We start from the raw sequence: 16,627 nt of genomic DNA, 5'->3' as shown, positions 1-16,627 counted from the left end.
GCTATTGGCTGTGGGTTTGTCATAAATAGCTCTTATTATTTTGAGATATGTTCCATCAATACCGAATTTATTGAGAAATTTTAGCATGAAGGGCTGTTGAATTTTGTCAAAGGCCTTTTCTGCATCTATTGAGATAATCATGTGGTTTTTGTCTTTGGTTCTGTTTATATGATGGATTATGTTTACTGATTTGCATATATTGAAGCAGCCTTGCATCGCAGGGGTGAAGCCCACTTGATCATGGTGGATAAGCTTTTAGATGTGCTGCCGGATTCAGTTTGCCAGTATTTTATTGAGGATTTTTGCATCTATGTTCATCAGGGATATTGGTCTAAAATTCTCTTTTTTTGTTGTGTCTCTGCCAGGCTTTGGTATCAGGATGATGCTGGCCTCATAAAATGAGTTAGGGAGGATTCCCTCTTTTTCTATTGATTGGAAGAGTTTCAGAAGGAATGGTACCAGCTCCTCCTTGTACCTCTGGTAGAATTTGGCTGTGAATCCGTCTGATCCTGGACTTTTTTTGGTTGGTAGGCTATGAATTATTTCCTCAATTTCAGAGCCTGCTATTGGTCTAGTCAGGGATTCAACTTCTTCCTGGTTTAGTCTTGTGAGAGTGTAAGTGTCCAGGAAATTATCCATTTCTTCTAGGTTTTCTAGTTTATTTGTGTAGAAGTGTTTATAGTATTCTCTGATGGTAGTTTGTATTTCTGTGGGATTGGTGGTGATATCCCCTTTATCATTTTTTATTGCATCTATTTGATTCTTCTCTCTTTTCTTCTTTATTAGTCTTGCTACTGGTCTGTCAATTTTGTTGTTCTTTTCAAAAAACCAACTCCTGGATTCATTGATTTTTTGGATGATTTTTTGTGTCTCTATCTCCTTCAGTTCTGCTCTGATCTTAGTTATTTCTTGCCTTCTGCTAGCTTTTGAATGTGTTTGCTCTTGCTTCTCTAGTTCTTTTAATTGTGATGTTAGGGTGTCAATTTTAGATCTTTCCTGCTTTCTCTTGTGGGCATTTAGTGCTATAAATTTCCCTCTCCACACTGCTTTAAATGTGTCCCAGAGATTCTGGTATGTTGTATCTTTGTTCTCATTGGTTTCAAAGAACATCTTTATTTCTGCCTTCATTTTGTTATGTACCCAGTAGTCATTCAGGAGCAGGTTGTTCAGTTTCCATGTAGTTGAGTGGTTTTGATTGATTTTCTTAGTCCTGAGTTCTAGTTTGATTGCACTGTGGTCTGAGAGACAGTTTGTTATAATTTCTGTTCTTGTACATTTGCTGAGGAGTGCTTTAGTTCCAACTATGTGCTCAATTTTGGAATAAGTGCGATGTGGTGCTGAGAAGAATGTATATTCTGTTGATTTGGGGTGGAGAGTTCTGTAGATGTCTTAGGGCCCCTTGGTGCAGAGTTGAGTTCAATTCCTGGATATCCTTGTTAACTTTCTGTCTCGTTGATCTGTCTAATGTTAACAGTGGGGTGTTAAAGTCTCCCATTATTATTGTATGGGAGTCTAAGTCTCTTTGTAAATCTGTAAGGGCTTGCTTTATGAATCTGGGTGCTCCTGTATTGGGCGCATATTTATTTAGGACAGTAAGCTCTTCCTATTGAATTGATCCCGTTACCATTATGTAATGGCCTTTGTCTCTTTTGATCTTTGTTGGTTTAAAGTCCGTTTTATCAGAGACTAGGATTGCAACCCCTGCTTTTTTTTGTTCTCCATTTGCTTGGTAGATCTTCCTCCATCCCTTTATTTTGAGCCTATGTATGTCTCTGCAAGTGAGATGGGTCTCCTGAATACAGCAAAGTGATGGGTCTTGACTCTTCATCCAATTTGCCAGTCTGTGTCTTTTAATTGGACTATTTAGTCCATTTACACTTAAGGTTAATATTGTTATGTGTGAATCTGATCCTGTCATTGTGATATTAGGTGGTTATTTTGCTCATTAGTTGATGCAGTTTCTTCCTAGCATCGATGGTCTTTACATTTTGGCATGTTTTTGCAATGGCTGGTACTGGTTGTTCCTTTCCATGTTGAGTGCTTCCTTCAGGAGCTCTTGTAGGGCCGGCCTGGTGGTGACAAAATCTCTAAGCATTTACTTGTCTGTAAGGGATTTTATTTCTCCTTCGCTTATGAAGCTTAGTTTGGCTGGATATGAAATTCTGGGTTGAAAATTCTTTTCTTTAAGAATGTTGAATATTGGCCCCCAGTCTCTTCTGGCTTGTAGAGTTTCTGCCGAGAGATCTGCTGTTAGTCTGATGGGCTTCCCTTTGTGGGTAACCCGACCTTTCTCTCTGGCTGCCCTTAACATTTTTCCTTCATTTCAACTTTGGTGAATCTGACAATTATGTGTCTTGGAGTTGCTCTTCTCGAGGAGTATCTTTGTGGCATTCTTTGTATTTCCTGAATTTGAATGTTGGCCTGCCTTACTAGGTTGTGGAAGGTCTCCTGGATGATATCCTGAAGAGTGTTTTCCAACTTGGTTCCATTTTCCCCCTCACTTTCAGGCACAGCAATCAGATATAGATTTGGTCTTTTCACATAATGCCATATTTCTTGGAGGCTTTGTTCATTTCTTTTTCATTTTCTTTCTCTAGACTTCTCTTCTTGCTTCATTTCATTCATTTGATCTTCAATCATTGATACTCTTTCTTCCAGTTGATCGAGTCAGTTACTGAAGCTTGTGCATTTGTCACGTATTTCTCGTGTCATGGTTATCTCTGTCAGTTCGTTTATGGCCTTCTCTGCATTGATTATTCTAGTTATCCATTCTTCCATTCTTTTTTCAAGATTTTTAGTTTCTTTGCTCTGGGTACGTAGTTCCTTTAGCTCGAGAAGTTTGATCGACTGAAGCCTTCTCCTCTCAACTCGTCAAAGTCATTCTCCGTCCAGCTTTGTTCTGTTGCTGGCAATGAGCTGTGTTCCTTTGGAGGGGGAGATGTGCTCTGATTTTTTGAATTTCCAGCTTTTCTGCCCTGCTTTTTCCCCATCTTTGTGGTTTTATCTGCCTTTGGTCTTTGATGCTGGTGACGTACTGATGGCGTTTTGGTGTGGGTATCCTTTCTGTTTGTTAGTTTTCCTTCTAACAGTAGGTCTGTTGGAGATTGCTTGAGGTCCACTCCAGACCCTGTTTGCCTGGGTATTAGCAATAGAGGCTGCAGAAGATAGAATATTGCTGAACAGCAAGTGTTGCTGTCTGATTCTTGCTCTGGAAGCTTCGTCTCAGGGGTGTACCCCGCTGTGTGAGGTATTAGGTGTTGGTCTGCACCTAACGGGGGATGTCTCCCGGTTAGGCTACTCAGGGGTCAGGGACCCCCTTGAGCAGGCAGTCTGTCCGTTCTCAGATCTCAACCTCCGTGCTGGAAGATCTGCTGCTCTCTTCAAAGCTGTCAGACAGCTGTCAGACTCCACCCAGAGGTGGAGTCTACAGAGACAGACAGGCCTCCTTGAGCTGCGGTGGGCTCCACCCAGTTCGAGCTTCCTGGAGGCTTTGTTTACCTACTTAAGCCTCAGCAATGGTGGGTGCCCCTCCCCCAGCCTCACTGCCACCTTGTAGTTAGATCTCAGACTGCTGTGCTAGCAATGAGGGAGGCTCCGTGGGCATGGGACCCTCCAGGGTTGCCATATTTTAGCAGGTTCTGCAGAGAGTGTGATTATATGGGAGACCGCTTGCTAAAGCTGGTAGTGTAGGAAAAGGGGCCTAGGCTCAGGACCTTTAATTTGTTTATCAAATCATTTTTTTTATAAGTGTTTTCTTTCTTCTGACTACCATACATTTTAAACTTGATGCTGTCTACCCACTTACGGACCTAGCACAGCATGACTCATGAGTCAGGTAATAATGGATAAAATGTGAAATCTCAGCTCTGCCCTTATTGCTGGAAAGACCTTAGGCAATGAGTGACGTTAAGAACTGACTCTCATGCAGCAGAGATCTTGCCCAAAGTCAAGTGTTAATAGTAATTTCAAGGATAAAAGAAATTGTGGGCACAGGTGAAGGAGACAGAGGCATGGAACCCTTGATGTGGCTTCTTAGGTCCTCTCTTGCCACAGTGGAGGCACTCTGGCTAAGAGTAAGAGATGAAGTCACTAGATAATATACGCAGTTACATTATTTACACAGAAATAATCATGACATACCTCTATTTTATTCTTACAGCTTACATTACATTTTTCAGGAAGCTATGTCCCACAAATACTGAGTCTCAGGGAGTTTAAGTACTTCACCTGAAGTCCACAGCTCATAAGCAGTAGAGTCAAATGAGAAGTGAGGTCCTTGGGACTGTGAAGCCCAAGGTCTCGCCATTGCACGGTAGTGTTACTCAAAGTGATGCATAACAGGCATGGGAAGCCCACAGCAGAAGAGGAAGTTGATCTCAAGATGATCACCAAGCTGTGGCTCTTCCTTGCTTCCTTCCTGAACACAGCTAGAACTAGCCTCTGAATGTGGGTGTGGGGTGGCTTGAGCCTGAGAGAGACCCATTGTCTTATAGATTAACACAGTTGGCTGCAGGGACTGAGAATGTGCTAAGGATTCAAATCCTTCACTACTTCAACTTGAACTCATATTTGCTGAAGGAAAAGAGAGGAATCATTGGTGTATACAAAAAAGCTTGAATTATAAGGATCTGAAAAGGAGAATCCATCTTTGTACACTCTAGCTAATACCTGGCTACTCTTTCATATCTGTTGAGCATTTACTATATTCTGGACAATGTGTAAATATTTTCCTATTTATTACATCATTGTAGGACTGTGAATGTTATATTGGTTGTAATTTTCTATACCATCAGGGGAGAGTTCAGCCCAAGGGGAGTGTGTACACATGTATGTATGTGTGTGAATTCATTCAGTGAAGGGGATAAGAAATTTGGTTTAGCACACAAGGGCAATTAACTTGCATAAACATTATACTATATAGAGTCAGATCATCTGAATAATTTTGTTTTTCCTGACACTTATATATTTTTTACTTATATTACTTTCTAAAACATGTTAATATATTTGAGTTCAGAAACATTGATCAAGGGCCAGGTACAGTGGCTCATGCCTGTAATCCCAGTACTTTGGGGAACCAAGGCAGTTGGAGCTCAGGAGTTCAAGACCAGCCTGGGCAACATAGTGAAACCCCACAAGAAATACAAAATTTAGCTGGGTGTGGTGGTGCGCACTTGTGGTCCTTGGTATTTGGGAGCTGAGGTGGGAGGATTGCTTGAGCCTGGGAGGCAGAAACTGCAATGAGCCATGATCATGCCACTCTGCTCTCCAGCCTAGGCAACAGAGTGAGACCCTGAAAAATTTTTTTAAAAATTAGAAATTAAAAAAAAATAAAGACAGGGAAAGGAAAGGAAAAAAGAAAGAAAAAGAAAAGAAAAGAAAGAGAAAGCAAGGGAGGAAGGAAGAGACTGAAAAAGATTGAATCTTAAGGAAAGATGACTTATTTTTGTCTTGTCCATGGCATATATAGTATAGGCTTCTTTAGTGATACGTATTATATACATGCGTGCGTGCACATACATACACACACACACGTAGTAATCTTTATTCAAAAAGTGCCTTTACATTTTCATGATGAAATTAATCCTAGTACTTGTATTTTAAAATTTTGAAATAATATTGGACTGTTTCCTTATACTATCATCATTATATTTTTGCCCTCTGTTCACATGTGCATGAAACAGACTCCAGATAGGAAATGGTTAATTTTTGATGGCCCAGTAGATGCAGTGTGGATTGAGAATATGAACACTGTGTTGGATGACAACAAGAAGCTATGTCTCATGAGTGGGGAGATTATTCAAATGTCACCACAAATGAATCTAATTTTTGAGCCAATGGATTTAGAAGTTGCTTCCCCTGCAACTGTAAGTTCTCCGTTTTGACATCTTTTTATAAATTATAAGGTATTATGAATGCATGTATTTGCTTAGTACCTTTGACTTTAAACAAAAAATATGAGCAGAATTTCTTTTAAGAGCAATCTTTGATTCTCAAAGTACAGATACATCTGTTGACTTACCTTGACAAATTTAGTGGTCAGGATGTTTTCCTCTTGGTTTAGGACTATTTGGTAAAGTTAGACACAAAAATCGAGATCATGAAATAATATAATTATAAGCTTTCCCTTCCTCCAAGACTTTGCTGAAGATTGTAAGAAACAGAGGTGCCAAATCATATTTATTTTATAAGCATTCCCTTGATGGTAACCACTTATGGCTTTCCAGGTTTCCAGGTGTGGCATGATTTACATGGAGCCTCACATGTTAGGCTGGAGACCACTGATGTTATCTTGGGTGAATATGTTACCTGCGTCAGTCAGTGTTATTCAAAAGGAATTTATAATGAGCTTATTTGACAGAATGGTCCCTGTTTCGATTGAATTTATTAGAAAGCATACAAAGGTAAGAGAAATGAGAATTTTAAGATTAAAAAATAAATGGAAAACTCAAATTAGACTTACATATCAATTTTAATGTCTGTTTTTATTATCAGTTAAGAGATATTAAATCAAAACATTTTTCTGATTAAGTTAAAAATTTAAATTAGAATTCATACAATTCACTAAAAATATTTTAAATGAGGTATATTGATGCTACTCTTTTCTCTCTCTCTGAAAAAAGAGAACTCAAAGGCCCACATAACCATGTCAAAATGTTTTTTCTTTTTTCTGATGGGCTATTGCATTTTAAATAATTTCCATTGTTACAATAGTCTTTATTATCCAAAGTTCCTAAAATAAGCCAGTCAGTCCATGGTAGAAGGACTGGAAAGAAGTCCTAAAGTAGGCAAATTCATTTTTCTTTCTTTCAGTACACACTGGGGAGGGGAAGGGAATTGGGGGGGGGGTGGTAGAAGGGAGGAAAATGACAAGGAAATGGGAGTCTCCTGCCTCTGAGAGTTGAACTCTCTCCAGCTGGAAATTACAGAGCAAGAATATTTAATTTCTGCTTTGGGAGATGCTGACCAAAGGTCTTTTAGAATGACTTTGGCCCAGGAGCAAATGTAGGGAAATAGGGTTGATAGTACTCTTACTGTTGAAGATATAACAAAAAGTCTTGAAGCAGAAGTTTAGCTCAAGGAACAGATTTGGAAAATGGAGTTTAAAACCACGTTAATATAGATTACCTAAAGAAAAATTGCAGAGAAAAAAAGAAGAGAGCAAGGGATAGAATCACAGGTACATCAGTGATTTAGACAAGAGAGAGGAAAGAGGGAAGAACATCTGAAGGAAGTGATGTGTCTTCCATACGGCTTTCAAGAAGTTTGGCTGTAACTGAAATATGTTGTAGATATGAAGTAATCATGTTTCAAAAACAATTAAACATGTATGAACTGGGGTCATAATAAAATAAGCTTCAGGGCCTTTATGACTTTTATTCTGGCATTGTCAGAGAATTTAGATAATACAAATAATAAACACATTTTCTATATAACCGAAACATCCTTTCTATAGGAAAGCATGAAACTTATAATGCAAGCTTTTTAAAATGTACTGTGCACTTCTGTTATCTCTTGAAGAAATTTTGAATGCCTGTTATTTACTATGTAGCAATAATTATCTGTTTTATTTGTAATGATAACTATTTGTATTTTAGTGTTGCATCAGTAATACTTAGTCCCACACTTAGAAACTCAGCTGTCATTTCTGATGTTTCTAATGGGGTGGCAGCTGAACATGAAGTCACCTGCTTCTAATCTTCAGGGAGTCTGTTTCAGAGAGTTAATTTTTACTTGTTAATCACCAAACACTGTGACTTTGGCAATTGGAAGAGAGCTGCATGGGGAGAAGACAAACGCCTATGAGAACTTGCTATATGCTGCATGGTTCTAGGAGCATTACACGTTATTTCATTTATTTTATAAACTATCATGGTGACAAGCAGAAAAGTAAAGTGCATGACAATTTCAGCACTCCAGCAAGGTTTTTGAGGGTTCCAAGCCTTGGAATTGTACTTCATAGTAATGAGTTTACTATGAGGATTGCTGTGGCTTATAAATATGCTCTAAAATTGATTTTACTTATTAAGCATTTTAGCTATACAAATTAACTGCCTTCTATGAAATTTTTTTAGTGTTTTTGTTTATAAAATTAATATACCTTGGAATCCATATCTTAAATTAACTACATATGTAACAGCAATTTTTTAAAATTTGAGAATCGATACGAAAAGTTAAAGAGTGCACACTACCTAAATGTAACATCCAGTTCTCCCAAGTGAATTGTAATAGGAGTACCTACTCATAGATAGTATGAATTTAAAATTATTGCTATGGTTAACATTAAATGAGCTTAATAAATATTAGCTGGGGATAGTTTAGCTAGTACCTAATTTAAATTGTTTAGACTTTTTCTTACTGACTTTTCAGGAATTATCTCCTACTTCCGACGCAAACTTGGTCCGATCCTTAATGAATCTAATAGACTGTTTTATGGATGATTTTGCTGATGAAGTCAAACTAAAGGAGAGAAGTGATCGAGAAACTTACTCTTTGCTTGAGGTAAGGTCCATTGCCTTCTGTATTCTGCTACAGAAAGACAGGTATCTACTGCTTTCCCCAAAGCTTCCTAATTTATGAAACTCATTTTGCCCCTGAAGTTGGAGACTAGTCGACGGGCGGTAGCTGAAGAGTGAGCAAAGAGCCAGGCCCCAGATTCTGAGTGCTGGTGGGGAAGCTTCTTGCCTGGCAGTCATGGTACGTCATGAGGTTTGGGCGGAGCCCACTGATCACCTCAGATCTGCTACTGAAATCTCAGGTCGTTTGACCAGCCTTAGAAATGATCCATTCCCAAAATGTCAGTGACCATTCTGGCAATGAGATTTACTTCCTTTCCAAATTATAATAATTTATTGCTTTTTTTTCCTTGATTTTTCTTCCTTTTCTCATGAGATATAAATTATTTGTATACATATGTGTGAGTATATAAATATATATTTGGATTAAGGCAAGCAAGAAAATATATAGGTAATCAATAAAGCGATTTTTAAAATGGGAATAAAAATATCAGTAGACTTTGGATTTTTTAATGAAAATATTACTACACTACTCATGGTAGCACTTCTACCATGGTCACTATGGTACTTGCTTAACTTATATGTTTTGAAATGAATTAAGTTTTAACTTAGTGTTGAATGGTTTCTGGAGAGAAAGTCTGTGAGTAAACTAGGAGTAGGTGAATAGGGTTGAAGTAGAGTCCAGAATTTTCATGAGCATAGTCCAGAATCTCTTGGCTTTGTATTTAATAAAAGACCTTGTTTTAAAACAAGCAAACAGGCTTCCTACCTTATTGGTGGGTCTTGTCTTGTACCCTGTTTCCTCTTTTTGAGTCTGGAAAGAAGAAAGCTAGTATCTTTTGCTTGCAGAATTGCAATTCTAGTTTAGACACTTAATGCTCAGATATTACAAATAAAATAATTTAAATTTGTTCTACTTAAAGTAAACCCACCATATCAAAATTTAAATAGAAAATGGATATGTATGTTATTTGCTTTATTAAAGTGTGCCTTAATACCTTAATAGTAAGTTATTTCTATGTTCCTTTTAACATCAAGCTACTGTCATGTGTTGAAAATATGAGATTTACTAGATTAATCATTCTGAAGTTTCACTATGGCCAGAATGTATTCTTTATTTTGTATTATCTTCTCTACGATTTTATAAGACGTGCGATTTGATTTTTTAAAACCCTTATGATTACAAAATCCTAAGATGACCTACTAATATATCTGAGCTTACGTGTTTCCTTTCAGAGATACTAATCTGACTGATCTGATATGTAAGCTTCAAGGACAGATTAAAATTATTTTTTAATTGTTCTTAATCTTCTCATCTCTCCAATGCAGGGCATTTTTCTGTTTTCATTGATCTGGTCCATTGGTGCTTCTTGTACAGATGATGATCGGTTGAAATTTAATAAGATTCTTCGAGAACTTATGGAAGGTCCAATTTCAGAACGAACTCGAAATACGTTTAAATTACAGAGTGGTACTGAGCAAACATCCTCAAAGGCACTAACGGTCACATTTCCTGAAAAAGGGACAATTTATGATTATCAATTTGTCACTGAGGTAAGAGTTCTGAAGCAAGATTTGTAGCTGCTAGCCTGGCAGAGTCCCCTCTCTGACACACAGCATATAATGGCTCTGTGGCCACCTTCGTCATCACAGTTTACCTTAAGAGACAGCATAGAATAGAGGAAGATGCACTGGCTTGAATTCAGACAGCTCTAGGTTTGAGTCCTAGTAAAGTCACTTTCTTTCTGGATAGCCATGGACTAGTTGATTTCTCTGAACATAGTTCTTTCCAATGATACTATGAGATAATAATATCTAATGGACCAGTTGCACTCATTAAATAGAATCACAGCAGGCACATACTGTTTAAGGACGGCTGTTAGAGGTTCATGGTGCATGTTAGTATATTAGGCACTAAGAAGTCCTGTAGGAATCCAGCTGGTGTAATCTTAATTCAGTGCTTCCCAAACGGATTGAAAATAAAACTTGGGTGGTGGTTGTTTTTGTATAACAACTCCCACAAGTATTGTACTGAAGACCAAGTTTAGGAATATATATTATTTAAATATATACAGATTTAAGTAAAATTGGGATCGTATCACATTCCCAATGGGCAGCTTTATATCCTTCTTGTTTTCTTAATAATGAGAAAAGCTTTCCATTTCACTAATGTTTCTTCAGTAAACTTGCTTTCTAAAGTCAATTTCCTGCCCTTGGACATTGGACTGGTTTTGTTGTTTTCAGATTCTCACTTTTATAAGTACTACTTTGGTAAATATTCTTAGATACAAGTCATTGGGTACATATCTGATTATATCCTTAAGATAAATTTCTAGAAAAGGCATTACTGTATTGCTTTTTGAATTTTTATGGTTCTTGCAATGTATTGCTACGTCACCCCAGAAGGCGAGACTATGCCCAACACATATTTTTTACTTTATTTAATTTCAAATTACTGATAATACCCTGCATTTTCAGGGTAGTTTACAGTTTATTAAGCTTTCTGCAATTATTTCCATTTCATTTTCCAACACCTTGGTGAGGTGGGAAGGATGAGATTATTTTGCAAGTTTTGCCATTGAGGAAATGGGGCTCAGAGATTTAAGATTTAATGTGATTGTCCCAGGATCACACAACCTGATTCTTTTTTTTTTTTTTTTTTTTGAGACTGAGTCTCACTGTGTCACCCAGGCTGGAGTGCAGTGTCGTGATCTCGGCTCACTGCAAGCGCCACCTCCCGGTTTCACGCCATTCTCCTGCCTCAGCCTCCTGAGTAACTGGGACTACAGGCGCCCGCCACCACGCCCAGCTAATTTTTTGTATTTTCAGTAGAGACAGGGTTTGACCGTGTTAGCCAGGATGGTCTTGATCTCCTGACCTCGTGATCCGCCTACCTCGGCCTCCCAAAGTGCTGGGATTACAGGCCTGAGCCACTGCGCCCGGTCAGGTTTTCTGATTCTTAATGGTTCCTTTCCTATATGGTATCAAAAGACACATGTTTGAAAAGATTAACAAGAATTTGGGAAAGGCATTATTTTCTTCATTTGTTCTAGAAATATTTCTTTATAATACAGTTTTCAGACTGATGTGAATTTAACACTCCCCCCAAAAAAATTCTGTGCTGTACACACAGCCTTCTACCTGAAGATACAAGAATGAATAAAGCACAGTGCTGCCCTCAGTGAGTTCATAACCTCTTCAGATGACAGTCATGTGTCATTCTGGCCCAAGGAGTGCCATGCATCAAAGCTCAGGCCCAAGGAAGTGGCGGGGGCGGGGGACCAGCAGGTGCCTCAGTGAGGCCTGGTTGTGAAGGAAGGATGGGTCCGAATTCTGATGTACTTTGAATGACGAAGAATTTAGATTTTATTCTGCAGGAAGGGTGGCGGCGTTTTTCTAAGAAGACAGAGTTAACATGATATTCTTGAATGTTTTGGTTATAAACACGGTCATAGCAAATTAAAATTTTAGTTTTCAAGCTAATTGGATGCAAAGATATGGCATAATGATAACTCATAATAATAATCTCATATAAAGAAATCTTGCTGTTCTAGAGATCTGTTACACAGCAATGTGAACATAGTTAACACTACTGAACTGTTCACTTAAAAATAGTTAAGGGTAAATTTTATGTATTTTTTTACTGTACATTTTTTAAAAAGAAATTTTGCCTACAATGATAAACTAATGTTATAAATACTGTTATGAAAGGCAAGCAATATGCAGCATATCTTCTAGGGAGAAAAAATTCTATACTGGTTAACATTTATTGAATGAAGTTCTTTACTCTTTACTCTTTAGCTCATTGGTTAGTTTAATTTTCTCAATGCCATTAAATAATCTGACATTTGGCCGCAATAATTGATCATTGGGTTGGCATAAGCAGTGGTTTCAGAACATCAAAAAACCACAGCATTGCTATTTCATTTGTATTCATGTAAAAGCTAGTTTCTCCTTAATTTATACATACAATTTAACCTTCAAACTGAGTATTGTGTCTTAAAAGATAAAACAAATGTATACGTATTGGAGTTTGTTGGTCTTAGTCTTTTCTACAATGGCACAGGAGTATAGAGCTTTTTAAAGTATTTTATAATATTCATTACTTGGTTGTTTATTATAAACAGGGAATAGGAAAATGGGAACCATGGATAAAGAAGTTGAAAGACGCTCCTCCAATTCCTAAAGATGTAATGTTTAATGAAATCATTGTGCCAACTCTGGACACAATTCGATACTCTGCATTAATGGAATTGCTGACCACCCATCAAAAACCTTCAATATTTGTAGGACCAACAGGAACTGGGAAAAGTGTTTACATTATTGTAAGTACCGCAGAAATCTACATATTAAACTGTGCATAATCTTCCTAAAAATGTTAATTTTAGAAATAGTAGACAAATAATTTTTTTTAAATACTCAAGTACTTTGATGTTTGAACTGCAGAGAATTTTTGAAAAATTGCCTAGTTATTTTATACTTTATTTTAGCCAAAAGACCAAGAAGTGATAATTGCCTATTTATTTTTGAAAGTTGATTAATGATATGATGCCATTTTACACCATTAAATTGTTGTCCCATTTATTTTGGTATTTTAATAAGAGTTGTTTGCTCCACATGAGAATTTCATACCTCTTGAAAAGTGTGTTTTAGTTACGCTTGATATCTTCTAAGTTATTTTATATCTGAAGGATTATTATGTAGTAACAAGACTGATTTTCCTTAATGATGTCTGGAATTGTTGTCTGTTAGTTAAGATAATGCTAGATGCTGTAATAGAAAATACCACAGTCTCAGGAGCTTTATGCAGCCTGTGAAGGAGAATGAAGATACTTTTGAGGGCCGCTCTTTGATAGTAGGTTCCAGTTAATTCACATTCTCCCACAGTACCTGTTTCTAGTTCTTTATTGACTTTAACATTACATCTTACAATCTTTCTGAAATGTATTTGGCAATATAGTTACATAGCCATCCTAGTGTTTATTGAATAATCTCTTTCATAAAAGATTGGAATGACATCTCTCATAAACTAAATGCTTGCATGTATGGGAGTATCCAAGAGGAGGGAGAGATACATTTTCACTGAGAATTTAAATCAAGGAGTGTTTTTGGCCTGGATTAAAAAAAAAAAACTAAAAAAACTAGAAGTGTACAGAAAGCTGAGAGATTTATCTAAGATATCACCACGGGTCAGGGAATGGAGACTTAACATGATTGAAGGCAGTGGTTAGAGGAAAATACAAGCCTTTTGTCATTTATAGCTTCATCAATTTCAGCCCAGGCAATAAAGTGCCTAGGCATAAAAACATTACTTTTCACAAACTTAGGAACTTAATTTTGTAATCTGCTTTTAAAACTAATATTGTAAATCTTTTTCAATTTCATTATTCTTCTACAAGATGATTTTAAGGGTATTGTAGTATTTGATTCTATAATTTTATAATAATTGATTCAAATCCCCAATTTTCCTAACATTTTGCTTTAGAAATAAGATTGCAGGCCGGGCACGGTGGCTCACGCCTGTAATCCCAGCACTTTGGGAGGCCGAGGCAGGGGGATCACGTTAGGAGAGCGAGACCATCCTGGCTAACATGGTGAAACCCTATCTCTCCTAAAAATACAAAAACAAACAAAAAAAGTAGCTGGGCGTGGTGGCGGGCGCCTGTAGTCCCAGCTACTTGGGAGGCTGAGGCAGGAGAATCGCTTGAACCTGCCAGGTGGAGCTTGCAGTCAGCCAAGATCGTGCCACCGCACTCCAGCCTGGGCGACAGTGTGAGAGTCTGTCTCAAAAAAAATTTAAAAAAAGAAAGAAAGAAGATTGTAATTAATGTTTTTATAGCTAAGTCTTTGTTCTTATTTTTGCTTATTTGTTTAGGAAAATGTCCTAAGATTCCTGGACATGGAATTGTTGATTTTTTGATGAATATTAAGTTGTTCCTCATAAAGGTTATTGTCTGCCATGCCCTTCAGGGGGATTTCATTGCCCCAATTAATTGTTAGTTGTATTGTAAATAATACAAATATACAGCTAAAGTCTCTGAAATTTATTCTTCTGTGAAAGAAAATATTTTAAAACAATGCTACATAATTTTAATTTCCCTATAGTAATTTCATTAAGAATTTATTTATATAAACTGCTTCATAAAATTTTATACATATATTTCATCTGGTTGAAAGAATTAAACATAAAATTTACAATTTGAAGTGATTTTCTCTTCAAATTATTGCATGTCTACTTATATTTTAAATAAATGATGAAAAAAAGTAGTATCTAATTAAAGATTACCTAAAAACGTAAGTTAAAACAACACTTTACAACAAAAAAAAAAACTAAGGATTTTTTCTAAAGCCTGTAATTTTTTTCTAAATTCAGTTTTAAATTATCAATACTATGAATGACAGTATCCATTGACCTCCTTCCCCTACCCAGTTAATGAGGAATAGTGAAATATTGCTATTTGTCACCAATACCTTTCACCATCTTCTGGTAAGACAGAGATGTTTTAAAACCTCAGTTTGTTTTTGCCAAATTAATATTATGCAGCAACTCTTTTGGAAGTTTTTTTAAATACTAATTACGTTTGGATTTTGGTTTTAAAACTATTTATGCTTATGATGGTTAGATTTAGTTCTGTTTTTAGATGGCCTCCATGCTCACTGCCAAACTGTTCGTGCCATGGCTTATGTATGTGTTGCATTCTTATTTTCATTATTTTATTTATTTTTGAGAGACAGGGTCTTGCTCTATCCCCTAGGCTGTAATGCAGTGGCACAATCACAGCTCACTGCAGCCTTGACCTCCTGGGCTCAAGTGATACCCCCATTTCAGCCTCCCAAGTAGCTGGGACTACAGGCATGCACCACCACACCCATATAATTTTTTTTGTAGAAGTGGGATCTTGCTATGTGGCTGAGGCTGATCTCCAACTCCTGGGCTCAAGCAGTCCTCCTGACCTGGCCTCCCAAAGTGCTGGGATTACAGGCTGGAGCCACCACACCCACCCTTTATTTTCACGCTTGTTTCATTTAGTTCATCCATCAATCCAACAAAAATGTATTGATTACCTACCATATGACTACCATTGTTAGCTAATAAAAATATATTATAATATAGTATTTACATTGTACATCATGTAGGCAAGCAAAGTGAAATAATTTTTTAGAGTCTTAAGCAATAATTTTTAAAAACTTGTATAAATTTGCTTTACTCAGACATGTCATTCCTTCATTGTAGTTGTTGCTCAGAATAGGGAGTTGTTTACATAAATAGAATAACTTGTTTTCAAACTATTATTCCTCTTGAAATAATCTATCACTTACATTATAATTATACAATCATAAAAGAAATTTTAATTATAAGAGTCACAAAAATATATTCCTACTTTTATTCTAAACTTCCCCATTCCCAGTTTTTGCTATTCTAACTGGCAATCACAGGTAAGAACACAAAGTCTTCAAAGATTTTAAAGAGCTTCCATTTTAGAATGTGCTCATTCTGTGAAAAGGAAAACAATTTTAAATTTAAAAAGGTAGCTCCTGCTGGGCTGGGATGGGAGGATTAAAAGTTAGCCTTCCTCCAGAATCTCTGACCAGCTTGTTACCCTGCGTCTTCCTTATTTTCTCTATTTGTTCTGCCTCCTGGTACTCCTGGCATGTGTGCTAAATGTAGTCATTAATGAGAACATCATAAGTCCTTTTTAAAATATGTGTTGCCTTGATGAATAGATTAATATTCCAAAGTATGCTTTCAAAATTTCCATTAGCTTAATTATGGTAATGTTTAGTATATAATCACATCATGAAAAGAGGACTTGCTTGAGATATTTTACCATTTGATATTTTGGGTTAATAATTTAGTATCTTAATTATAAAGCTGAATGCTGCAAGCATTTAATGCAAGTAAAGTTTAGAACGGCAAAAAACTTCACTGTTTCCCTTCCTATACTCATACGTGCATGTGATAGCTATTACTGTTCATTAAGAAAATATGTGATTTACTTAGTATTTTTTTCTAATAAATTGGCCTTTAATTGGCAAGGGATTGTGCCCTATACAGAACTCTTAAGGGAGAGAAGGGAAAGAAAGAGTGAGGAGAGGCAATTTTATTTTGAAGA

At 36.7% G+C, this 16,627-nt stretch overlaps 1 protein-coding gene across 1 annotated transcript in view; it reads left to right on the top strand.

The window, feature by feature from the left end:
• The window catches only part of DNAH7 (dynein axonemal heavy chain 7), a 340,485-nt gene that overhangs the window by 188,891 nt on the left and 134,967 nt on the right, over positions 1 to 16,627 (top strand). Inside the window, exons 32-36 of the mRNA XM_005573795.5 lie at positions 5,682 to 5,864; positions 6,225 to 6,401; positions 8,368 to 8,499; positions 9,843 to 10,067; positions 12,641 to 12,838. Coding sequence (XP_005573852.2) covers positions 5,682 to 5,864; positions 6,225 to 6,401; positions 8,368 to 8,499; positions 9,843 to 10,067; positions 12,641 to 12,838 — 915 coding nt within the window. The remainder of the gene's footprint in view (positions 1 to 5,681; positions 5,865 to 6,224; positions 6,402 to 8,367; positions 8,500 to 9,842; positions 10,068 to 12,640; positions 12,839 to 16,627) is intronic.

This window comes from Macaca fascicularis, chromosome 12 (assembly GCF_037993035.2).
Source record: "Macaca fascicularis isolate 582-1 chromosome 12, T2T-MFA8v1.1".
NCBI lineage: Eukaryota > Metazoa > Chordata > Mammalia > Primates > Cercopithecidae > Macaca > Macaca fascicularis.
The sequence above is the reverse complement of the archived record's forward strand: the minus strand, read 5'-3'. Positions and strand labels throughout refer to the sequence as shown.